General features: G+C 40.0%; 1 protein-coding gene across 1 annotated transcript; it reads left to right on the top strand.

Annotated features, from left to right (window-relative positions):
- Window positions 1-24,847, top strand: LOC147888846 (uncharacterized). The gene is made up of 4 exons (XM_087392377.1): window positions 1-18; window positions 415-1,121; window positions 1,244-1,307; window positions 24,767-24,847. Exons 1-4 carry the CDS (start codon window positions 1-3, stop codon window positions 24,845-24,847), a joined length of 870 nt encoding a protein of 289 aa, XP_087248503.1.
- The last annotated feature ends 2,758 nt before the right edge of the window (window positions 24,848-27,605 follow it).

Here is a 27,605-nt window from a genome sequence, read left to right as displayed (position 1 = left end):
ATGGTTTCGCCAGCGAAAGTATGATCTTGTCTTCTTCACACAGTGCTAGTTATAGTTGAAGGGAGCCTCACCCATAACACGAAATGTTTATTCTTAACTTGCATTTTGTTATCAGAATAATGTATTGAGGAACTCCATTTTTTTCAATCATTTAAAAGAAGTTTCCTTTGGCAAAACTATGAATGGCATTTTTATTTAATCATTTGAAAGATGGTTACACTCTGTCATTTTTCATTTAATCATTTCAAAGATGGTTTCACTATGTCATTTATTTGTTTTTCTTCTTGTGCAGGTGAGCTTATTGAAAGTTGTGCAACAAATGCCTCCAGTAAGTTTGGTTTCTTTTTCTTTTTCTAGTTGCATTTCACCTTTGCATTTTTGCAAATCTTGTAATTGAGTTCTTCGAACGTGTAGAGAAAGAAGCGTGATGTGTCTAGTCCTATCACAAGAAAAGGTGGTAAAAGGAAGAAGCAAGAGTCAGAGGTCAAGAATGAACTGAAGGAGCTTGAGCAAGTTGACATTGAAAATGATATTGAGGATCCTGGGGACAACAAGGATAAAACTATAGATGATCCATCCAACAAAGTAGGAGTTAAAGATGATGTGGAGGATATCATTCCAGAGTGTGTTGAGAGACCTTCAGGTGCAGATATTTTAGAGCTTCTTACAGTAACTAAAGAAATTCCACCTCCTCGAATTCCCTTGTGTCGTTGTCTCATAAACCCAGTTGTGCGTCAAATTAGGAATGATTTGACCATTTTGAAAAGAGCATTTGAAACAGAGGGATACATTCCGACCAAAGGATCTTTTATTCTATCTATCAAAATGCCTGATGGGTCTTCCAAGGATGTTGATGATGTCACAAGAGAACGTTGGGACAAGAATTGGAGCTTAGTTAATGATGAGTTTGAATCAGAGATAATTGGCACACCATGGAGCTTTCTATCAAACAAAATGTTCTTCGTGTGGGAAGGAAATCATCGTACGGCATCTTGGATGGAAAGCATAGAAGAGCTTTACACAAATATCAAGTCTAGACACATTAGAGTGCAAGCTCAAATTATTGAACCGGAAGCAAAGGATGAGCTTAAGCTTGTTGCTGCTCTACAAAGATTTAACTTGTAAGCTTTGTTGTTTATGTTTACTATATTGCGCAAGAGGGTTGGATTATTTGAATAATCCTTGAGATGGTAAGTGCTTGTAAATGAAACCAATTTTGATCCATTTAAGTCAATGGTTGCAGGCTTAATGAAGATGCAATTGTTGTTACTAATCTCAAGGATTATTTGTACCACACAAGCACACTCGTATCCTGTGATGCTCAATATTTTACTCAGGATTTTAGTGAGGAGGAGAAAAAAGCTATTGAGTTGGCAAGACAAAAAGAGGTTGGAAGTGGACGAAGGGTGTGGTATCCCCTCACCCAAACTATTCTTGGGAGGATGGTATTTGTTGTAAGTATTAGTTCTTTAGTTTATATATTTTGCTTTGTGTTCCAATAACATTATGATGAGATTATCTGTTTATGTTGAAAGGGGAAATGGAAATCAGATTTTGAGGCTCAATGCAAGAAATTGCATTCTTCCATGCCAAAGGATGAGAGAGAGTCCAAGATTCATGAGATTAAGAAGACTGTGGGAGCAACATATCGAAGAAAAATTACACAGGTAAGTTTTCAATTTACCAAATTTTGTATTTATAGATCACAAATTTGAATTTGTAGTCCACAAAATTCTACGTTTTATATCTCAGATATTTGAATTTATAGTTTGCAAATTTGAATTTATAGTTTTCAAATTCTAATTTTACAACTCATAAACCATAATATATGATTTGAAAATTATAAATCTATAGTTACAACTTGCAAATTTTTAGTTTGTACTTTGAAAACCTTAATATATGGTTTGTTGTGTGTATCAAAGTCTCTTCTAAAACTTTACTATTTGGCAGATGCTTTCAATAGTCAATCCTTCCCATGGCAAGGAGTGGTTTAATATCCTTTGGAATTTACCATTTGAGGATACATCAATGAAGATCACTTTGGAGAAGCTTTACCAAGTATCAATTGCAACCTGTTCCAAGGCAAAGCAACTATCTATTCTTTCTCTTCTTGGTGCAGATGACAATCTAAAGGAGAGTTATGGGATGCCTATGACTGACCATGGTTTCATACCTTGGCTTGCAAAAGAAGTATGGATGGACCATGTGTTGGCAGATGCTGGGCGATTGCTTGACCAAGTGATGAAATCATCAAGCATTGAGGGTGCAGCTACACTTCCAGACAGTCCTTCTATTCTGGAATACTTTGATGGCATTATAGTGAGACACAGGCCTTTTTTGTTTGAGCCTTTAGCTTCATTGATGACAGTTGCTGTTGTTCCATCCAAGCAAGTTGATCTTACAAATGCCAGCAGACGATTGGTTTACAGGTGCGTTTTGGCTTTCGTTTTCAATGGAAAGATATCTTTGTAATACCTTGCATTCTCTTATATTATCCTAAAAATCATTTAGGTATCTCCATTATCTGGCTGCAAATAAGAGTCTTAAGGTGGTACCATCCATTTGCAAGGCTTGGACTATGCTTGCACCTGCTACTTATTGCATGTACACCTCTCATATTTTTAGAGAGAATAAGCATAAGGATGGTCATATATTGCTTACGGAGTGGGAAAGGAAGCACTGCCCTTGGTGGATCGAGATGAAGGCTGGAACATGTATCGAGGAAGAGAAGGAAACTTATGATCGCCATTTAAAAGGTGAGTGCAAGTCAAACTCGGGTTCGTCGGGCAACATGGATGAGGCACAAAAGAAGAGGCTTGAAGAGGAGCAAAAAGCAATAGTAGAAAAGCAAAAGGCAAGTCATGTGACTCCAAATAACAAACGTGGTGGAAGACCTAAACCAACGGGCACTTCTAACACAGGTCTATTTTCTTATAACTCTTTCTTTCATGTTTCAAAGTGATTAGAAGCTTCCTACAAATTTAATTTACGGTTCTTTGTTATTGTAGACAATGATCCACGAAAGGAGGAGTCTCTTCTTAGTAAGAAAGTGTGTAATACGGATATGGTTTATGTTCCTTTGTCCACTTTCTCATCATTTGCAACTCGTATCTCACAAGAAAACTACAAAGTTTGGGAGTATGATTATGTATCACTTGGAAAAGAAGTTAAGCAATACAAGTACGATGGGGCTTTTCAAATCATAAGAAATTTTTACCATGAACTTGGTGGCATGAAGAAGTCACGCAATGGAAAAAATGCTGCATGGAGTGTGGATTTTTGCTTGATTGACCTTCCTACAGGATCTATAGTGAGTGGAATCAAGGGTGGAATCCCTGGATGGAACATTCTAAATGAGGAGCATATCTCATGCTCACTTGCTATTGCTTCATCTGTGATGGATGATTATGGATGGACATTGGTGATGTGTTCACCTATATCCACTTCATTCGTTGAGCGTTTGGCAAGACAAATGAGACTAGAGGTTTCTTCTAGGTGAGCAATATATCACAGTTGATAATGTCTGTTTATGTGAATTGCATTCAGCTATTGGTATCTTATAGTTAGTACATGTAGATGGATCATGGAGACGGGAGATTGCATTGATGTTGCGGATAATGTTGGCTTTGGTGTCAAGGTATGTCATTTGGCTATTTACATGATTGTCATGTTCTTGTTTGTTCGTATTTTAGTATTCTCCATTAACTTTTTCAATCTATGTTTCATGTAGATTACTGCCTTTCAAATCCTATTGTTCTCTAGGATTGGCAAGAAGGCACATCACTATCTTGATAGGGCAAATAAAGTTTCCCAATCCCTTAAGGTGTGCATGGACAATTATTTCATCACTCATTACTTGCCTTCAAGTGTACGGTGCATAAAAGAGGGAAAGGGTGGACAGTGGCGTGGTGGGTTGGAGAAGAGTAGCTCCATGATGTTGATGTTCATGGAGTTGTTGTGTCCGATTGGAGGCTCTGTGCTTGAGCTTGGTGCAGGTACAGCACCTGGGATGAAAGCAGCAATTCACTCAGGACGTCCATGCATGGCAGTGGACAATGACAAAGAGATTTGCACAGGATACTTAGAAGGCATGCTTAGAGACAACTTCACAGAGGCAGGGCCTTCAAGTGTGAATCAAGCAGTCCTCATGATAGATGATGAGGAGACAGACTATGACTTTGATGCACCTCTTGATTAGTGAGTAATTTATTTGATCTATGTGTATAATTTAAGCATGGTTAGATACTGACTAATTGAGCTTAGTGTTCTGCCTTGCTATGCAGAAGATGTGGCTACCCAAATGGCAGGAGATAGCACATTCGATTATGAGTTGGTGGAGAGGCATCATGGACGTCTAGACTACATAGATCACTTGGCTGATGAGGTCTAGAGAGCATGTCCTGGCTTTTTATGGATTGATGCAAAACTTAATTTCTCATGTTTTCATTATCATCTCATGTAGACCTGGTTTCTTATGGATGGATAGCCATTACCTTCTTATGCAAACCTTAACTTCTTATGGATTGATAGATTATGGCTTCTGAATCATGTGATTTTAATGTTCTTTGACCTAATAATATGAACATGTCATAGTTGTTTTGGAAATGTATGGCAAGTTGTAATTTTTAGGTTTGAATTTTTAGGTGAATTCATAGATTACATCTTTGATTGTTAAAATATATATCCGTCCCTCTATTGAGTTTCGAAAGACTAAAAACAAATAATTGTTGGCAATCTCACAAGCTTGAGGGGAGGTATTAATAAGCATATCTACTTAAAAGTGAACAATGCCACTAGTCCTAATTTTGTTGGCATGTTGAGGCTTATAGAAAATACAATGAATGTGCAAATATAATACACACAACTGCATCATGAGAGCATTCAAACCAAGGGTATATGTCTTTGGCTCTTTGTACCTTGGTACATGCATGCAGTTAATATGAGCGCTGTCGAGATTGAGGTTTTTAAAAAAAGATATTCCATAAAAAAACATTCATTCAAGTATAACTCCATTGAGTGTTGCTCGGATAATCCGCTCAAGGGTTTCCGCTCATAATATGTACGCACCCACGAGCCACACGTGAAGATATCTCACTTTGAAAGTCTATCAGCTCTCTCCTATATGACTGCAATTTATCTATTTCAGTAGTAGCCATACTTATTTTTCTTTTCTCTTCCTTCTCTAAGCCCTTCTGACAAGCAAAGTCATCCTTCTCGTACTGGATTAATGGAGCTGGATTTTGCTTTCTCTCCTCTCTCTTTCCTTGGTTCTCGGCAATCCATACTTTGATGCTGCTAATGGCTTGCTCGACAGAATCGATTACCTTAAAAAGATCCATAAAAACGAGAGGAGGAAGGTAACTAGAGGAGGTAAGGCAAGATGAAAGGAGTATGCTTGAGAAGAGGAGGTAAGGATGCGGGCAAGATGGAAGGAGCAAGCTTGAGGAGAGGAGTAAGGTAAGAAGAGCAAAGTGGAAGAAGTGTTTGCTGCAGGTGAGATATAGAAGACGAACAAGAGGAGGAAGGTAACGAGAGTGAGGAAGGTAACTAGAGGAGGTAAGGCAAGATGAAAGGAGTATGCTTGAGAAGAGGAGGTTAGGCTGCAGACAAGATGGAAGGAGCAAGCTTAAGGAGAGAAGTAAGGTAAGAAGAGCAAAGTGAAAGAAGTGTTTGCTGCAGGTGAGATATAGAAGACGAACGACTACTAGGGGATTTATAGAACTGCAGACTCATAATGTAGGATGAAAGATTTAGAATAAAGAATTGGTAGAGGCTGAGATGACTAGATTATCTGAAGTAACAGATGCAAGACTGTAATGCGAGACATGTGAGACATGTAAGATAGTGAGTACATTGAAATCTATAAAGTAAAATGATGGGATGCAAGACCGTAATGCGAGACATTTGAGACATGTAAGCCAGTGATCAGTACATTGAAATCTATAAAATAAAATGATGGAACACAAGAATGATATAATTATTAGAATCTCATCATGAGATATTTTTTTAATATAATATAAGTTAGACTTGCTGATGCAAGACCATAATGCGAGACATGTGAGATGATAGATTTTGAGTACATTAAAATCTATAAAATAAAGTGATGGAACATAAGAATGATATAATTATTAGATTCTCATCATAAGATATTTATTGTATATAATAAATTAGACTTTCAAAAAAGTAAAACCGATTTAATAAATTTAGAGAGGTCAGTTGTTCATTGAGTGAAGTAAAAAATAAAAGACCATAAATGCGAGAGACACATGAGATGATAGATTTTGAATCGGTTTAAATCTATGAAATAAAGTGATTGAAGACAAGAATAGTATAATTAGACTCCCTTCTTTCGTCCATCCTAGTCCTTCTACAAGCACATTCTTCGTTTATCACTCTTAATTTATCATCTCTCCACCCACCATGGATGTCCTTGGCATCGCCGGAGACATGGAGTTTGGAATCGATAGTCTCAAACAATGGGTTGCTGACTAAGGAGCAAGGAGAGATGCAAGAGACTTCTCCATTTGCTGCAAGGTATGATTATTTTCTATAGTCATCCAATGGATAGCTAGAGCAGCTTTGCTTTCTTGAGATGAGCTTTCTATATTCTCTACTCCAGCTATGTCCTCCTCATCCTCCTCCTTTCCCTTCTCCTATAAAAGGATAAAATATTTATGAGATTCAAATTTTTAAATTAATTATAAATTTAAAAATGCCTTTGAATGAATAAAGAAAATTAAACATAAGTTTTCATACCTCTAGATATCTTCGTGGTCTTTTTATGTAACCTTCTGAGGCAAGGTCAGTGTCATATCCATCTTCTTCAGCTTCCTTACTATTGCTGGTGTCCTCACTATCATATCCAAAGCTTTCAGCATTTTCATCATCTTTCTTGCTCTCGTCATACATGACCATCTCTATGTCAGCATCCTCTTCATGTGAGATCGGACCTTTCTTATCATACTTTATTGTGAGAGAAGCCATGGTATCAAGGTATTCCAAGCAAGTAGGGCTCTCAATAATATTTACATGGTGTCCTTTTCTGATAAGAGCTTCAAACAAATGTCCCATTTGACACAATGTGACTTCCCATCCGGACGGCAGCAAAAATTCCATCATACTAATTAAAAGATCAGCACTTTTTGCTAGCCTTTCATAGTGATTTGCGTTGCGATGGAGGGGACTTGGAGCTTCATGCTCTTCCAACAGTAATTGCAATCTCTTTGCATTCCCTCTTATGTTGTTCTGTAAGGAGTCATCATTGTAAGGGCTCTTCATGCACAAGAAAAAGGTTTCAAGACTCTGTATCTTGAGACCGCATTCTCTCTTGTCCCTTTTTCTTGAGTATATACCATTGTAAATGTTAAGCTCATTGCCATATTGTTTTTCTAGGGTAGCATACATTTTTTCCTTGTCATCTTTATCAGCAAATATGACTATGTTACATAGTCCCACTCTACAAATGGTGGTATGTAATATTCTGTCAAGGAGTTGACGAATGTCATCCGGTGATATTTCATAGACAAAGAAAAGCTGAGGCCTCTCCCAAGCAGTGTCGTCGGACAAAAAATCATTCAATGAAACTCCCTTGCACTCAACACTCTTTCCAGACTCTGAAATGATTTCATGTATGAAAAAAAAGCCCTTGTTCAAAGTTTTTTCTTTTCTGAGAGTGTGCTTATTGATGATTTTTTGTGCATATGCATACACATTTTCCGGAATGTCACTTGTCATAGAAGGAGTAATTTTAGATCCATCATCTTCTACCTTCACCCATTTATGCACCCAAGCCTTCTGTTTAGCCGATGGTAAAGCTGATGCCATCTGCCTCACAATGCTATGATCAATTTTACATTCGCTAATTGGAATATTTTTTTCTGCCAACAAATATTCAATTGCACTCTTTACTGCATCACGCTTGACCTGTTGGATGATGCAATCTTCCATGCAATGATCTTTATCCTTTTTGCCAAAACACCATTCTTTGGACATTAATTTCTCTGCAGCAACACTTGCGTATTTGTCTGGTAAGTTTCTTAGAGGCCTCCACATCCGAGCTGTCATCTCTTTTTTCTCAATCTTCTTTGCCCTGTCTTTAATCAATGATGGAGCCTCATATGTGACATCTCCCTTTTCACATGCAAGACACACGTCTTTGATCTGATGAAAAACTTCATCACTACGAAAAAGTATGCTTGTGTAGTCTTGATACCTATCCCTTATGTCTTAAAGCTTGTAATCACCTCTGCTCTTTCCTGCTTTCCCCTTGGTACAATGGCACTCAAGCATGTGTAGAAGTCAACAAGATTATCCGTTTCCACTTTAGTTGCAGTTCTTTTGAGAGTGGTCACAGGAGAATGAAAAGTTCTCCATATGGTCCTAGCTTTGAGCAACATCTCTGAAGTGGAGGTGATTTTTCGTAGTGCATAAATGTCATGATTAAGTCTTTCCGACTCAATCAAATATTTTTTCTCATTCTTGAAGATACAAATGCATGCAGAATAGTAGTGAAATTGAGGCACACTCGTGAAGGTTTGATAAGTAATTTCTCCTTTGTTGTATGCCTCTCTAGAGCACTCATTACAAGCATACGCATAGTGCTGACCATCTATTGCCTCAAATGTGCAATGAGCTAAGAAATTTCTCTTGGCATCCTTTATATGTTGTTCTGGATCATTCATTGAACTCTGTCCTTCTTGAAGTGAGGGAACTTGTTTTCCGAGGAACTTAGTGAATTACATCTCAAAATCTATAGGCTGAGAGAAATTGATGGATTGACTATAATCTCCTCTGACTGGCCAAAATGCTCTTGGACGGAGTACCAAATTAGAAACAACTGGTTTTTTTCCATCAATCAAAGCCTGAAAAATCTTTTCAGCATAGACAATATCTAAGGTCCTGCTATTGGTGAAGACGCTTGCTTCGACCACCGTTGAAGCATGTATAACTTGAGTCTTCTGGCCCCATATATATCCTGGATCCTCATCTGTCACAACCTCATTCAAGCAAAGATTTAGGTTCTTCATTGATAACATTTCTGCTTCTAAATCTGACTCCATTTCAAGACCCTCCGCATCCTCTTCATGTTCTTCCTCTTCTCTTCTTTGCCCTTTCTTTGTATATGAACTACCTCTTTTTCGAGTTATAGGACTTGGAACTGTAGCTCGTGAAGTACTTGCCTTCTGCATTTGACGTCGGGGTTTATTCTTTAGGGGCTCTATGTGAACCGCTTTAGATCACCCTACTTCTTCTTCTATTGCCTCAACTTCAGGTATACTTAAGGGCTTCACTTGTTCTGTTATTCCATCAACTTCATGAGTTACACCATCTAAGTGAGTAATACCATGAACAAGAGATGTTTGTGCATGTCCTATCTTATCTAATGCATGTCGTGTCTCACTCAATTCAATTTCTATCTGAGATGCATGTGCATGTCCTGTATCATCTGATGCATGTCCTATCTCCACCAATTCAATTCCTGTCTCAGATGTAGATCCCTTGTAAGCATCCACGTGTACAAGACCCTCATCCAATGCTACAATGTGTTCTATCTCATCCACTCTAGTTCCTCTCTCATTTGTATTACCATGAACCAGGTCTATATGGCGTGTCTCATCACTTCCTTTCTCATGTGTGGATTCTTGCACCTTAGGTCCCTCCAATGAAGTTGAACCTTGTTCAATGACACCCTGAAAGTATTCAAGGATAATCTTTGACTGCATTTTTCTTGCTTCCTCAATGGGAAATTCCTCCCACACATGTTGGAGGATCTCCAATGCAGGAACTAATTCAAGAAATCTAGGTGCTTTTGGCGGCGGCATCACAAAGTGCATTGCATCTTTCTTAGAAAGAAGAAACAATCTGTTGCTCATTCTTGACTTTGTGTAAATCATCATTGTACTGCTATCTTTTTCACTTTTTATTCCTAGTAAGATGCCCCCTTGAATCAAATTGCTCTTTGAGAAAGATACATTTGATGCCCACTCATCTTTCTCCAACTCTCTCTTTGTCATCACTAGAATGAGATTTCCTTTACTTAATACCAAGAACCATGCTTTCTTTGTTGTGTCAACAACGGTCCAGTTTGTGAAGTCCTTTGGGGCATAAATTCTTCCATTGTATTTCAGTGTCATACCATTGACAAATCCTGTTGCCTCAAGATCCATCCTATATTAAAGCACAATAAAAATTTTAGATACTTTAACAAACTACAATTACTTTGATAAATCAAAAGTACAATAAATCCCATTAATACACCTCAAGTTTTTATTCTTCCCAATCGTATAAGTGTCAATTTCATGCTTTGGGAATAGCCTAAAAGACTTTACAAGGCTTAGACACATGCATAAATGTGAAAAAAAATAAGGATTTACAATGAACTCGTGGATAGTGTAAAATGAAATAAAGTACAATCAAATACAAATTTGAAGTCTGTTAGATATAAGTGCAAAATGCTCTGTCAACTCCCACAAGTGATATAAGTGTAAAATGCTTTGTCAACTCCCACAACTAGTATAAATATAATCTACTTTGTCTAGTCCCTTAAGTGATTCAACTGTAATCTGTCATGTCCACTGATACAACTTTCAATCATCTTGAAAGTTTAAAAACCTTGATCATTGCTTAAATGGTAGGGTTGTTGTGAGTGTGAAACCGAATGTGAACGAATGGACTGGCTCCGATTAAGAACTAGTCGGGAAATTTTGAGCATGGCTTTGATTGGTTTTTTTGGAGTTCTCTCCTCTAAGGACAAACTAATCTATGCTAATCTAGACTACACCAACCGTCGAAGCGAAGAAAAGCAAGAAATAATTTATTTTCCATTGTTCTTTTTAATATGCTTAGCTTGCGAATTAAAAGCAAGAAATAATCTTTTTTCGATTATTCTTTTTAATATACTCAGGTTGCGAGTTTAAAAAATATAAAATTTATATTTTCAAAAACTAATTTACTTACAACTCATAAGAATTGAACATTCACATTAATAAGAAGTTAAACTCTTAATAAATTTGAATTTAAATAATAAAAACTACAAATTTAATTTGACTCCAAACCCTAAACCCTAAACGCGAAACCCAAACCCTCAAATCTTAAAACCTAACCCCAAATCCTGAACCCTAAACCCAAACCCTAAACCCTAAACCCAGGTCCCCAAACCCTAAACTCTAAACTCCCAAACCCTAAACCCTAACCCCTAAACCTTAAAACCCTAAAACCTAACCCCCAAACCCTAAACCCTAAACCCAAACCTCAAAACCCTAAATCCTAAATCCTAAACCCTAAACCCAAACCTCAAAACCCTAAACCCTAAACCCAAACCCCCAAACCCTAAACCCTAATCCCTAAATCCTAAACCCTAATCCCTAAACCCTTAATCCCAAAACTTGAACCCTAAACCCTAACCCCTAACCCCCAAATACTAACGCCCTAAACACTAACCCCAAACCCAAACCCTAAACCGTAAACCCCTAACCCCTAACCCCAAACCCTAAGCCCTGACTCCGAAACCCTAAACCCTCATCGACAAACCTTAAACCCAAACTCCCAAACTCTTTTTTAATTCAAATTAATTTAACTTAAAACTAATAAGAATTTAAAACTCACAATCATAAGAAGTTTAAACTTTGACAAAGTAAATTCTTATTAGTTTGAAATCACAAATTTGAAATATAAATAAATTCAATTTAACTTAAAGTTTATGAAAAAATAACGTAAAATTAAGAAAATAAGACTTAAAATTTTGAAATCACAAAATTTGAAATATAGATAAATTCAATTTAACTTAAAGTTTATGAAAAAATAATGTAAAATTAAGAAAATAAAACTTAAAATTAAAAATTTAATATCTACCTACAATTCTCCCTAAAAAGAAATAAATTAAAGTAATAATAATGAATGTAAGTTAAACTACTTTTAAATTTTTTAAAAATGTAATAAAATTAAAATTATACTTTCTATATTCCAACACAAAATGCATTTTTGTAAACTATATTTCAAAAAATTTAATTGAGAAATTAAACTAGTAAATTGAAAATGGAAGTGAAACTCATTTTAAATTTAAAAAAAAAGAAAAATTTAAAATTCAAGTTTCCACAAGTTTTCCTTTTCGCACACGTTTGTCTTTTCACACTTTTCAAGTTTCCACACGTTTGTCTTTTCAAACACAAGGTTGTCTTTTATCACAATTTTCAAGATTCCACACGTTTATCTTTTCAAACACAAGGATTCATAGTTTAAAAAAAGGCGAGAAATTTAAAATTCAAGTTTCCACACATTTCTCTTTTCAAACACTAAGGTTTATAGTTTTGTTTGTTTAAGTTTCGACTAAATCACACACCAATCTCCTCTAATATGCCTCATTGATCATAGCTCCCAAATTCTTCCATCAAAACATCTCTCCTTTATCTCTCCTTGATCGTCACCCACTCATTTCTCCTCCTCATTGGTAAGATTTTCTATCTCTGATCGTACTTTCTCTTGCGCCCTCCCTCTCTAAATTTTCATCTCTCGTCAATATCTCTCATCTCCTCTCTTCTTCTTCTCTCTCTCTCACGCTAGTACGCTTCTCTCTTCTTCTTGTCTCTCTCTCTCTCTCTCTCACTCTAGTACGTTTCTCTCTCTCTCGTCTCTCCTCTCCCTCTCTTTTTCTCTTCTCTCTCTCTCTCTCTCTCTCTCTTTCCTCTCCTTTTTATTTCCTCTCCCCTCTAGTATATGTTTCCTCTCATCTTTATTTACTCTCTCCCCTCCTCTTCATTTCCTCTCTCTCTCTCTCTCTCTCTCTCTCTCTCTCTCTCTCCCACTCTCTCCTCTCTTTTTCTCTCTCTCTCACTTGCACGTTGTGCCTCTCTCTCTTCTCTCTCGCTCTCCTACTCTCTCCCACTCTATCTTTCTCTACTCTCTCTCCCACTCCTCTCTCTCTCTCTCTCTCTCTCTCTCTCTCTCTCTCTCTCTCTCTCTCTCGCTGCCGTGGCAGTGCACCCCTCTCTCTCCCTCCCACTCTCTCTCGCTCTCCTACTCTTTCTCTCCTCTCTCTCCCACTCCCTCTCTCGCGGTGCCCATGCCCCTCTCTCTCCCTCCCACTCTCTCTCTCTCTCTCTCTCTCTCTCTCTCTCCCCTCTCTCTCTCTCTCTCTCTCTCTCTCTCTCTCTCTCTCTCTCTCTTGCATTGCCATGGTAGCGCGCCCCTCTCTCTCTCCCTCCCTCTCTCTCCCTCCCCACTCTCTCTCTCTCTCTCTCTCTCTCTCTCTCTCTCTCTCTCTCTCTCCTTCGCACTGTGCCTCCCCCCTCTCTCTCTCTCCCCACTCTCTCTCTCCCCCTTCTCTCTCTCTCCCCCTCTCTCCCTCCCCCCCCTCGCGCTGCACCTCCCCCCCTCTCTCTCTCTCCCCACTCTCTCTCTCTCCCCTCTCTCTCTCACGTGCTGCCGCGACAGCGTGCCCCTCTCTCCCTCCCCCCCTTGCGTTGCGCCTCCCCCCTCTCTCTCTCTCCCCACTCTCTCTCCCCCCTCTTTCTCTCTCGCGCGTTGCCGTGGTAGCGCACCCCTCTCTCCCTCCCCCTCTCTCTCTCCCCCCCTCGCGTTGTGCCTCCCCCCCTCTCTCTCTCTCCCCACTCTCTCTCTCCCCCCCTCTCTCTCTCGTGCGCTGCCGCAGCACGCCCCTCTCTCCCTCCCCACTCTCTCCCTCCCCCCCTTGCACGCCCCTCTCTCCCTCCCCACTCTCTCCCTCCCCCCCCTCTCTCTCTCCCCACTCTCTCTCTCCCCCCCTCTCTCTCTCGCGTGCTACCGTAGCAGCGCGACAGCGCACCCCTCTCTCCCTCCCCCTCTCTCTCTCCCCCCCTCGCGCTGCGCCTCCCCCCTCTCTCTCTCGCGCACTGCTGCGGCACTGCACCCCTCTCCCTCCCTCTCTCTCCCTCCCCACTCTCTCTCTCTCTCCCCCCCTCGCGCTATGCCTCCCCCCTCTCTCTCTCTCCCCACTCTCTCTCTCCCCCCTCTCTCTCTTGTGTGCTGATGCGGCAGCGCACCCCTCTCTCCCTCCCTCTCTCTCCCTCTCTCCCCTCACGCTGCGCCTCCCCCCCTCTCTCTCTCTCCCCACTCTCTCTCTCTCTCCCCCTCTCTCTCGTGCCCTGCCACGGCAGCGTGCCCCTCTCTCCCTCCCCACTCTCTCTCTCCCCCCCCTTGCGCTGTGCCTCCCCCCTCTCTCTCTCCCCACTCTCTCTCCCCCCTCTCTCTCTCGTGTGTTGTCGTGGCAGTGCGCCCCTCTCTCCCTCCCTCTCTCTCCCTCCCCCCTCGCGCTGTGCCTCCCTCCCTCCCTCTCTCTCTCCCGATTCTCTCTCACCCTCCCCTCTCTCTCTTGCGCGCTATTGTGGCAGCGCGCCCCTCTCTCCCTCCCCACACTCTCTCTCCCCCCCCTCGCGCTGCGCCTCCCCCCCTCTCTCTCTCTCCCCACTCTCTCTCTCCCCCCTCTCTCTCGCGCGCTGCCGCGGCAGTGTGCCCCACTCTCTCCCTCCCTCTCTCTCCCTTCCCACTCTCTCTCTCTCTCCTTTGCGTTGCGCCTTCCCCCCTCTCTCTCTCTCCCCCTCTCTCTCTCGCGGTCTCTCTCTCTCCCTCTCGGCACTCCTTTCTCTCTCTCTCTCTCTTTTCTCTCGGCACTTCTTTCTCTCTCTCTCCCCCTCCCTCTCCTTTCCCTCTCTCCCTTTCTCTCTCTCGTCTCTCTCTCCCTCTTGTCTCTCCCATCTCCTGCAGCCCTCTACTGCTCTCTCTCCCTCTATCTCTCTCTCATATCTCTCTCCTCTCGTGCAGTCTCTCTCTCCCTCTCTCTGTCTCGCGAATCTCTCCCTCCCTCCCTCTCTCTCTCTCCTCTCGCGGGCCCCCTCTCTCTCTCTCTCCTCTCGCACGGCCCTCCCCTCTCTCTCTCTTTTACCTCTCACCCTCTCTCTCTCTCTAAATCTCTCTCCTCTCTCTTTCTCTCTCTCTCTCTAAAAGTCTCTCCTCTCTCTCCCTCTCTCTTTCTCCCCCTCTCTCTCTTTTGCTGCCGAGGCAGCAAGACTCTCTCTCTTATAATCTCTCTCTAAAAGTCTTTCCTTCACTTTTCTCCCTCTCTAAGTTCTCTCTCTATAATAAAATTTCAAAGAATACAAATTTAAAAAATACCTGGAAAAAAGTTGAGATCTATGCTTGTGCTTGCTTTTGCTCTTCCTCCTCTTTTTGCTTCTCCTCTTGCTCTTCCTTGTTGAAATGAGAGAAACACTAAGAGGAGGAGAGTATATATAAGAAAAACTAGGGTTTTAAGTGCTTCTCTCTCATTGGTCCTTCTATATCATTATCTCCTCTCCCATTGGCCTCTCCATTAGATTATCTTCTCTCCCTCTCCCACCCACTCCCATCCTCCCACCCCATTCCCACTCCCACCCCCATCCTCCCACCCCACCTCCCCCATTCCCACTCCCTCTCCCACTCCCACACCCACGCCCATTCTCCCACCTTCCCCATTCCTACTCCCTCTCCCACTCCCATCCTCCCACCCCACCCCACCCCTCCCACTCCCACTCCCATCCTCCCACCCTCACCCCACCCCCACCTCCCCCATTCCCACTCCCTCTCCCACTCCCACTCCCACTCCCATTCTCCCACCCACTCCCATCCTCCCACCTCCACCTCTCACTCCCACTCCCATCCTCCCACCCCCACCCCTCCCCCCCCCATTCCCACTCTCATTCCCACTCCCACTCCCATTCTCCCACCCCTATCCTCCCACCCCACCCCTCCCACTCCCATCCTCCCACTCCCTCTCCCACTCCCACGCCCATTCTCCCACCGCCACCTCCCCCATTCCCACTCCCTCTCCCATCCTCCCACCCCACCCCTCCCACTTCCACCCCCACCTCCCCCATTCCCACTCCCTCTCCCACTCCCATCCTCCCACCCCTCCCACTCCCACCCCCACCTCCCCCATTCCCACTCCCATCCTCCCACTCCCACTCCCGACCCCTCCCACTCCCACTCCCATCCTCCCACCCTCACCCCACCCCCACCTCCCCCATTCCCACTCCTTCTCCCACTCCCACTCCCATTCTCCCACCCCCACTCCCACCTACCCCATTCCCACTCCCTCTCCCACTCCCACTCCCATCCTCCCACCCCCACCCCCACCGCCCCCATTCCCACTCCCTCTCCCACTCTCCCTTTCTCCCACTACCACCCTCCCACACTCCCTTTCTCCACACTCCCACTCTCCCTTTCTCCCACTACCACCCTCCCAACTCCCACTCCCATTCCCACATTCCTACTATCAATTCCACTACTACTTATGAATTTTAATTAAAACTATTACTTAAATAAATGATATTACTGAAAACACTCATAGGATTTAAGGTTTAGGATTTGGTGGTTTGGGTTTAGGGTTTGGGGTTTAGTGAGTTAGGGTTTAGGGTTTAGGGTTTGTGAGGTAGGGTTTAGGGTTTATGAGTTAGGGTTAGGGTTTATGAGTTAGGGTTTAGGGTTTGTGAGGTAGGGTTTAGGGTTTGTGAGTTAGGGTTAGGGTTTAGGGTTTATGAGTTAGGGTTTAGGATTTAGTGGTTTGGATTTAGGGTTTAGGAGGTAGGGTTTAGGGTTTAAGGTTTGGGAGTTAGGGTTTAGGGTTTAGGGTTTAGGGTTTGAGGGTTAGGATTTAGGGTTCAGGGTTTGGGGGTTAGGGTTTAGGGTTTGGTGGTTTGGGTTTAGGGTTTAGGGGGTAGGGTTTATTGTTTAGGGTTTAGGGGTTAGGGTTTAGGGTTTAGGGTTTGGGGGTTAGGTTTAGGGTTTACGAGTTAGGGTTTAGGGTTTAGGGTTTAAGGTTTTTATTGGTTAGGGTTGAGGGTTTAGAGAGTCAAGATTAACATTTACTGTTTAGGGATTAGGGATTATGAGTTAGGGTTTAAGGATAAGGGTTTACGAGTTTAGGTTTAGGTGTTAGGGTTTAGGGTTTAAGGGTTAGGGTTTAGGAATTAGAGTTTTGGGATTAGGATTTCTGGATTAGGGATTAGGGGTTAGGGTTTACAGATTAGGATTTAGGGGTTTAGGATTTAGGTTTAAGAATTAGGGTTTAGGATCTAGGGCTTAGGGTTTAAGGGTTTAGGAATTAGGGATTAGGGTATAGAATTTAGGGTTTAGAAATTAGGGGTTAAGGTTTAAGATTTAGGGTTTAGGGTTTAGGAATTAGGGTTTATGGTTGCAAGGGTCAAATTAGGGTTTAGGGATTAGGGGTTAGGATTTAGGGTTTAGGGTTTAGGGTTTGATTAAATTTTTAAACAAGATCTAGATTTTTAAATAATTAATAAAGTAGATTATTGAGAAGAGACTAATGTTCTTTATAATGGTTGTTACAGCTTGTTTGCAAAGGAAACTCACAAAGGAGATGGCTACAAAATTTATTCCGGGGATGGAGGTAATTCTATGTTGCAAAAGAGAAGTAGTTGCATTTGCTACAATCCATGAAAGTGATCCAAATTCTATTTGTCACTTTAGAAGACTTGGCGAAGATAAGGTGGCGGTTATCGTATCAAGGATTCTTAGTGCACATGTTGAGCTAAAGCATAAGTGTGGGGATATGGAAATCCTTGGAGAGGTTATGCCCTATAATATTTCCAACGAAGCATTTATTGCATGGGACAGAGATGAGACTTATCCAACACATGTCATCAGGAATACAAAGTGCATATCTTTGGATTTTAGAGTGGGAGATATTTTACAAATGTTATCATTTGCAAATAAGAATGTAGCAGAAGGTCAAGTCTTGGGATTTGAACAAGTGGAACACTGGACATTTGCACAGATGAGAATTCAGAAAGTTACTGATGATGGTATGGATGATAACTCAATGTCATTGGATGGTCCCTACTATGAGGTAGGTAAGGATTTGAGATGGAGCATGCAATTTTTAAAGATTGGAAAGACTCGGCATGTGGTTTTTAATGATAAACATAATGTATACTACAACATCAAAGAATTGAAAGAATATGTCAATGTACCAAGCTCTATTCCTTCAGAGATGGAGGATTCCAATGCACTCAACTATAGCACTGATGTCTTATCAGAAGTCGATGAGTTCATTGGTACCGAGAAAGAAAAATATTTCACAAGTAATGCCTTATCCGGGGTGGATGAGTTCATGCACATTGAGAACTTGGGCAAAGATGTCAAAAGTGATATATTTTCAAGCATGGATGGCTTCATAAATACTGATAAAGTTCTTGGAGTCAAACCAAGTAACTATGGAATTATGGAAATCATGCACGATAGTATAATGAGTGATGTTCTCTCTGGAGTAGAGGAGTTTCAAGACTATGGAATTATGAAATCCATAGAAAGTGCATCAATGAGTGATGTTCTCTCAGGAATAGATTAGTTTGAAGATCATTCTAGACACTCTATCATGACTGACTATGGAGTTATGAAATCCATAGAAAGTGCATCAATGAGTGATGTTCTCTCAGGAATAGATGAGTTTGAAGATCATTCCTTCAAAGATGGATGATTCCAATGCACTCAACTATAGCACTGATGTCTTATCAGAAGTCGATGAGTTCATTGGTACCGAGAAAGAAAAACATTTCACAAGTAATGCCTTATCCAGGGTGGATGAGTTCATGCACATTGAGAACTTGGGCAAAGATGTCAAAAGTGATATATTTTCAAGCATGGATGGCTTCATGGATACTGATAAAGTTCTTGGAGTCAAACCAAGTAGCTATGGAATTATGGAAATCATGCACGATAGTATAATGAGTGATGTTCTCTCTGGAGTAGAGGAGTTTCAAGACTATGGAATTATGAAATCCATAGAAAGTGCATCAATGAGTGATGTTCTCTCAGGAATAGATTAGTTTGAAGATCATTCTAGACACTCTATCATGACTGACTATGGAGTTATGAAATCCATAGAAAGTGCATCAATGAGTGATGTTCTCTCAGGAATAAATGAGTTTGAAGATCATTCTAGACACCCTAATGCCATTGTGACAAGTGGTTCTACGATTGTATCAAAAGTAGGGATGAGATCAACAAAGGACTATTCGGTATTTGACTTTGATTGTGAAATAGTTAATGTTACAAATGGTTTGACGAATGTATCAAAAGCAAGGATGACATCAACAAAGGAATATTCAGTATTTGACCGTCAAAGTGATAAGATCAAGGATGCAACATCTCATGAAAACAACGTGACAAATAAATCTTACAAGGAGAACTACACAAATCCAAATAAGAATGTACAGAAGGTCCCAAAACGGACATACAGATTGCATGAAAAGACAACGAGTCCAGGCAAATCCAGAAAAGCAACCAAAGAGAATAAGAGTAATGAATGAAGATGTTATGCTAAAAGCAATGCGATCTACATGCTGTAAGTGTATATGTATGCGATCCATTAACTTACATGACATCAAGGGTTGTAGAGAACATGTCTGGCAAAGGAAAGGAAGCAGAAGAAATGAATACCTACTCACGAGATTGTCTTGCTTTCTTGTAAATAATAAGAGAAGGCGAAGTTCAGGACAACAGATAAGGCCTCTTATAAATGGAAAAAGTATTTGCAATAATGCATATCGCATTATTACAGGATTATCACATGGCACATATTGGAATTTGGCTAATAAAGCAAAGTATGGAGTTAAATTTAACATTCATGGAAACATCAGAAGGCCCAAAACAAGAGCCTCAATGGTTGTGGCAACAGCAATTTTGAAAGATTACATTTATGAAAATGCTTTACCGCAACCCCATCTATCAAAAATGCATCTTCCGATAGGTTTGATAAAAAAAGAAGTATTTAACTCTATTAGAGAAACACAGAGGCAAAGAGGGCATGCACCGGCATCTTTTCATACTTTGTATACTCTTTGGAAAAAAAGCTTTGGACATGTTAAAATCCCAAAGAGGCAAAAAATGTCAAAGTGCAACGATTGTGATGATCTAAAGCGAGCACTTGAGAGTGCAACATCTCCATAACAAAAAGAAGCTTACAAAAAAAAGAGAGAATTTCATCATGGACTTGTTCGACATTCTAGAATAAAATATGCATTTTGGAAGGAGCAAGCTATTTCTCACCCAAATGAGTACATGTGCATTATTGTAGATGGTATGGATCAAAATACAACAACATTACCTCGATTCGTTAACACTCCATCTAAGCTACAAGGAAAATACTTTTTAAAAACACATCTATGTGGAGTGTTAGTGCACAAATTTAAGTTTTTACAAACATATGGATTGATTCCTTGCATCTACATGATAGCAATCAAGTTGTAACATCCGTTATGAAGGCAATTCACAATGTACATGCATAAAAAGGTCGCCTACTAGCAACTTTGAGAGTACAAGCAGACAATTGCAGACGAGAGAATAAGAATGTACTCTTCTTTGCATTTTGATCAATTCCAATCGCTCATAGAATCTTCAATGAGATTGAAGTTGGGTTTTTGTTGGTTGGGCACACACATGAGGATATCGATCAAGTATTTAGCACGGTTTCAAGAGAACTAAAACACAAGGACATGGAGACGATGGATGACTTGATAAGAAAATGTGGGAGGCAAGTTGGTGGCTGTAAGGAAGGAACAATATGCTCAATGGTTGAGAGGATGTATGATTGGAAGAGCTTTATTCTACCTTTCATACAAAAAGGTGGTGATGCCCTGATAGGTCATAGCGCTCCACACTATTTTCGCTTTTTCTTAAAGGATGAAAAACCAGTGATGCAATGGCAACACTATTCTCTTGATACAAAATGGGAACCTAAAGAACCTTACTCTCTCTTAACTTCAATCCCGAGCAAAGAAATGCATCCAACACGGGCTCCTATAAAAGAATTCAGCGAGAAATCCAAAGGTGAAATAGAAGGCTTAAAAGCTTTTATTACATACAAAGAGGAAATGCTCCGGAGATTTCCTGATTGGAAGCCCTCTTGGAAGGAACACACTACTGTTGTAATTAGCAAGACCTACCAATTGATAAAGGACCTTGCAAAAATGCGAGAAGATGATATTAAGGCAGAACAGCCTTTATTTTGGCCAAATGTTGGTAATGACTTGCGTCCAGCACTTGCGTCCAGCATGTGGTCTCTTTGAAAATGAGTTTGAATCGTTACTCCCACATCCATATTGTGGACCTAAGAAGAGAGAGTTTATGCCACAAATAGACATAGATGTCCATTGTTTTGTTGCAATTCGACCGTCGGATGATGAACATAAGAACGTGAAGTTTTGGGTTGCGAAAGTAGTTGACATGAGCACGGATGACCGGGGGAGAGCTACAACATTTACAACGGTATGGTATGAGCCAAGGGGTAGGAAGGAGAACCAAGATAACAATACATTGTATAGTAGTTGTCTGAAAAGGGAATGGGTCCCAAACCATGATGCAATTTCAAGACTTTCCACAGAGACAGTCATAGTATCCTGGAAATCAAGGTCAAAGAAAACAAAGAAGCACATGGGGTATGATGTAGAAGACAAAATAAACTTATCGCAACCAATTATTACGCACATTACAGAGTTCATAAAGATGGTCGCCTAGGAGAAAGTAGAAGGAGATAGTGCAAATGAAGAATGCCCATGATAACACCATTCAAATATCGAGAAAGAGTGAAGGTGGTGGTGGTAGTCAGATGAGAGTGAATGAAGATGGCACCCAAGCGACAAGTGACAATAGAAAGGACATTCTGAACAAGCAAATCTTTGGATCGTTCATTTCTGTGATCATGATAGAAAAGGACATCCAAACAAGCAAATGTTTGGATCGCCCATTTGTACTAAACTCATTGTAAAGGAAAAATTAAATTATTGAAAAGGCCATAGGAGATCCTTTGTACAAAGACTCATCCAGAGCAATATTTATTGTAAAACTTATGATATGATAATGTAAAATTGCAAGCATAGCTATTGTATTTTTTGGAGTACAAAAGAGGCTTCCATCATGTCCCATGTCTATATAAACCTTTTAATTTCTTGAATATTCAAGAGTGTTATAGTTTTCTGCATTGAAAGTAAAAAGAGTCTTACAGGTCTCTTATGTATACATTTTTAAAATGTTGTGAATCCTCAATAGCATGGTTTTTCATGGATTTAAACTAATAACTCAGATTTTTTATTTTAAGAATATGATTCTTATAAACAAGAAATACAAATTTAGGATTTAATAGTAGTTTTTGCATTATTTGTACAACATTGTAGAGAGATATTTTGAAATGTATTATGTGAAAATGACAGTGCCAAAAAGTAAACTTTTGATTCTCGAATGACAGTTTCATAAAGTAAACTTTTCATTTGGGAAGGATTTTAAGGAATAGTCCAAAAGTAGACATATGAGTCCAAAATTAATGAAATAAGTGTTAATCACAAAGTGTCACTGATTTGTGCTTAGGGAGTCACTCAATAATACATATGACTATCATGTGAGTTTAATAGGACATATTTAATTTCAAATTTTTTCACAATTTCAAATATAGATGGGTGCCATAAAAAGAATTTTGGATAAATGGTTTAGAGATTGAATAAGAAAAGGGTGCATTAAATATTAGTGAAAATTTTACAAATAAGGAAGCCTTAAATGCAATAGCAATAAAGTCCTTGAAAAGAATGCATTCGTGTAGCAAACAAAGAGATTCCTTGATTATATAGTTAATGAGTAAGTATGCCAATGTCTCACCACACCAATATAGTTTATTTTACATTTGTAACATTTTATGTCATAATTATGTCATTTTATCTCACTCTATCAGCATTTTGGATTCCGCTATCCGATTGAAGTCGCCTATCTGCACACAAGAAGGTATCGTAGCCCAAAGTGTTATGTTTCACAATGTCTCGATATATGTGATTGAGTTCTTAAGTACCTTCGTCAATGCAAGGGCTTTCACCTTTGCATCCATACATGGGGTTTTTCTCTTGAATTATGGTGTGCTTGGACTTGTTTCGAAGACTATTTGCTCTTCAAGGCATAAGCTACATGCCAGGAGTTTGCTATTTTGCAGATCTATAAAAGCAGTTACAGTCGAGGGAACTGGACGCGACGGAAGATTACACCATCTAGGCTCCAGTGCTGCTAGTGCTTGGAGGACGTGACTATGCTATGTTCATTCCCTATTTAAAGCAAGCCACGAGCATGATGAAGACCGACGTTCCGAAGCTGGAATCAAAGTGGATAGAAGAAGGCTCACACTTCATGCAGGAGCAATGCCCCGAACACGTCAACAAGCTCATCCTCGACTGCTTCATCAAAGGCTCTTGATCAAATTGAGATTTAAAACAAGATTTTAGCATAGCTATCTTGGAATGCCCGTAAAAATGGATGGGTATCTTGATAGATAAAACCAGCAGGCGAACAACTTAGCAATGCCTACCTAGGAAGGACCTTAGAAGAGAGAGAGAGTAACCATGTTATTTTTAAAAATTATGACATGATGAAAGTTACCAATGTTTTTGCTTGTTGGGAGAGAGAGAGAGAGAGAGAGAGAGAGAGAGATGCCAAAGAACCATATTATTTGTTTAAAATGAAAACATGTTGAAAATCCCAAAACTTATCACCATATACTAATCTATCATAGACAATAATGTAAAAGTTTTTCATTTTTTAAAATAATGTCACAACTTTGTGTCACTTTGCCCCTGATAAGAAATTTTTTTACTAGGAGATGATGGCTCTCTCAATGAAAATTGTAAATGTTAATGACAATAATTGCAAATATTTATCACTTCAAGGAAACTTTCACCATTGTGGCATTGCATTCATTTTAACCCACAAGGATAAATTTTTCGACAATGAAATGAGTTCACATAGTAATATCCACTAATTGTGTCACTTATATGATGTTATGAAATCTTACACTTTAGCATGCATTTCCTTGAAATGGGGAGAGGGGGGGGGTGCGAGTTCTACGGTTATGGATTGCATAGAGAACTACATAATGCTTACTTAGTGTACTAAATCCTCTCTTTTTGAGTTTGCTAATCTCCTTAAGCAACATTGCCCTTCTTTTCATTTTTTTGTTGCTAGATATACAATTATAGGTTGCATGGAGAACTTTATAATACAAGAATTATAGCAACCCGGGAGGGTCCACCATAGACTACATGACCAATTATGATAGCTACAATCACAAAGTGTCACTCATTTGCGCTCAGGGAGTCACTCAATAATACATATGACTATCATGTGAGTTTAATAGGACACATTTAATTTCAATTTTTTTCACAATTTCAAATATAGACGGGTGCCATAGAAAGAATTTTGGATAAATGGTTTACAGATTGAATAAGAAAAGGGTGCATTAAATATTAGTGAAAATTTTACAAATAAGGGGGCCTTAAATGCAATAGCAATAAAGTCCTTGAAAACAATGCATTCGTGTAGCAAACAAAGAGATTCCTTGATTATATAGTTAATGAGTAAGTATGCCAATGTCTCACCACACCAATATAGTTTATTTTACATTTGTAACATTTTATGTCATAATTAAGTTGTAGCAACAAGGTGTCATAGGATTGGATCGAAAATATAAGGAAAGGATTTGAGAGCCTTGGTCAAATGTAAGCACGCACAAAGTAGTGTGATATTCCCTTGTGCACACTTCTTTAGGTTGCCACAAGTTACTAATTATCCATTTAAACAAGTGTTTCATTAATTTTAGACTTGTGCATGTTGACAAATGAATCCTCAACTAGGTCCCCCAAATACGTAGCAAATACTCTTTTTTTACATGAGACAGAAGTGAAAGTGGAAGGTGTCTTTCACTATGCAGGGTTATAAGTTGTGTGCTAAGGTTGACATGGGCTTGCAGGACACAATCATACTCCTCCTCCCGCTGGCTCTCAATCTTTAGCTCCCACTTCTAGCTGGTGGTATCTAACTGGTTGTACTTCTCCATTGGGCATGGAGGTACATGTGCAGGGCTTCAATCTGATTTTGTTGAGTGGCATGGCCTTCTTAGCCCTGGTCCTCGAGTGCTTAAAACTCTCTTCCATCTTGGCACAACTTCTTTCTGGCCCATCTACGTGTGCCTTTTTTTACGTGAGCTTTGAGGCTGTGAGCTTCTCTTTGAGGGTCATTCCTCGCTTTCTCTTATAATGTTTTTCCCTCCTCCGAGAGTGTAATAACCCTTTTTTTTTAATGTTGAGCTCTTGTGTGAGTTGATCGATCCTTGATTGCATAAGAGACAAGTTGGTGGTGGTGTCGGCAAGGGTCTCTTGGAGCATCTTATAAATGTTGAGGTCCATTTGTGTGCCTTGGAAGAAAAAGGCCATAAAGGATCCTAGAGTCACATCCTCCAGGTTCTAATATCTGCATGTTTTGTATTTTATAGGGGAGCAGTAGGTTGGATACGCGCATTGGCCTAACACCTCTTATACTTCGATCCAATCTACGCTAGAGGGACCTATTGATTGTGCCGTGGGGGCCTTGCCCTTGAAGCTTTACAATAATGCCTCCACCTGTTTGGAGATATCAAGGAGGACTTTGGGTGCTTGGACTAGTTGTGTCATCGAAGGAGAAGAAAATGTCATTATAGAGCTGGTTGTCATCCTATTATCATTGTTGATGTTGCTATTGGTGTCCAAAACTTTGGTGGTCACAATAGGAGGAATGACCATTGATGGCTCTTGGTACCAGATGGAGAAGTAGATAGAGATGTGCAAGCCCAATTTAGTTGCTACTCAGCTTTTCCTTAGCCCTTTCCACCATATGTTCTATCCATTCCATTGCAGCTTTGCATCTCCTACTACCTTTGGTACTCTACTTGCTCTTCAACTATGGAGATTGGAGGGACTGTTGTAGGAGCTAGCTAGAGGTGGCATGGGTTGCGATCTGTGGCTCCATATTTCCATGGCTTATACAAGAAATGTGCAATCAATGGCATGAAGGTCATTGGATTGCCAAACTTCTACATGGTCTTGTGGCACTGCAAGTGGAATCCTTTGTAGAAGTATTCAGCCCAGTTAGTCCCATAATATATGGGGTCCAATCAGCACAGCAATATAGATTTGGAGCAACTACATTGTGGTGGTCCACCATGTCCATCTTGGTGAGGAAGTGGAGGATGTGTGATGGCTTGATGTATGCTGGGTTGATTTCAATTCTCCAATATTGGGTTGATCATGAGGAATAAATACATTATGATCTTGTGATCATGATCAATCTATAGCTTCATTGAGTGTACAGTCACAAAAGTCATGCCAATCCATCTTGGCAAAATTTGCTTTAGAGGATAACAAGAGCATACTAGCAATCACTGGCATGAGATGGGTCTTGATCATTGTATTGAGAACAATGGTCATATTATCATTGCATTCAATAGATCAGTATATTGAGGATGCATGATGATTGTGTGCTCTTCATTGTGTTGTGGCATTTCTATAATTGAAATTTATGTAATTCAAATATGTAAATGACATTGTTGGCAAGAAGTTGAAATATTTCAGAAAGAAGAATTTACAAAGGAAAATCTTAAAAAGATAAACTTCCTAAATTTAGCATACAATAAAACTTAAGATCCCAAAAAACACAACTCAACCAAAGAAAAAGAATACATAATATATAAGGGGAAACTATGATATAGAGAAGAGAACATGCTAACCTAGTTACTCTAGGCATAGCAACCCTACTATAGTGGGTTTAGTGTAACATTGAAATCGAGGCTTCCATGTCATCCTCTATCCAAGTCCATAAACTACCTACCTAGTAATCATTGCTGAGGCTAAGAGAAACCAAGCACTCAAAAAGTCATCCCATGTGCACCATATATAGTGCATGCTTTGCTTTTGCATGTCATGCATGACCTGTCCCATAGATCACAAACGATGGTCTACATTGACCAAACATTGTAATAAGTCTAGATTGGCTCATAGACCACAAACTATAGTTTATATTGAATTAACATTATCACAAAAGTGTTGGAGGATTTGCATCTATTCACCCCATTGTAACAACTATTTATTGTCTTCCCCCCAAACTGTCCTAGCCTTTCTATCCAATTTCTTGAATTTAGGATACAGTAAAGATAAATGGGGTTAATTTTTGTGGCAAGTCTTCTTAAGGATTAAAAGTCATTTTCTTTGCCATAGCAACTAGATATGGTCTTCACCCACACTTTCCTAGCCTTTCTAGCCACTTTGAATAGATTTGGGATTATAGTAGAGGTAAATTGGGGTTGAATTGGGAAATGAGTACGTGAGGTTTACATACATGATTGAGTTAATACCAAAATCATGGGAGACAAGAAAAGGATACTTGGATTGAAAGTTCAAGAACACAAAGGCAAGGGGTTGGTGGAATAAACAATTTGGTAATAAGAACCAATGATAAATTTAGTGATATTGACCATGAAGTACTTACTAGAATTGAGGATATCAATAGCATTTGTGGGATAAGCGATGCAAAAATAGGGATGGATAGTGATATTGAACATGAAGTACTTACTAGGATTGAGGACATCAATGTTGCATGTGGGAAAAGTGATGCAATAAGCTCACAATAGGAGGGATCAATGATAAATTAATGATATTGGCCATGAAGTGCTTACTAGAATTAAAGATATTGATGCAGCTTGTGGGATAAGTGATACAGTAAGAGGGATCAATGATACA

Source organism: Dipteris shenzhenensis, chromosome 21 (assembly GCF_047967505.1).
Source record: "Dipteris shenzhenensis isolate YYH24624 ecotype China chromosome 21, Dip_SZ_1.0, whole genome shotgun sequence".
NCBI lineage: Eukaryota > Viridiplantae > Streptophyta > Polypodiopsida > Gleicheniales > Dipteridaceae > Dipteris > Dipteris shenzhenensis.
Note: the sequence above shows the minus strand (reverse complement) of the source record. Positions and strands in the feature narration are given on the sequence as shown.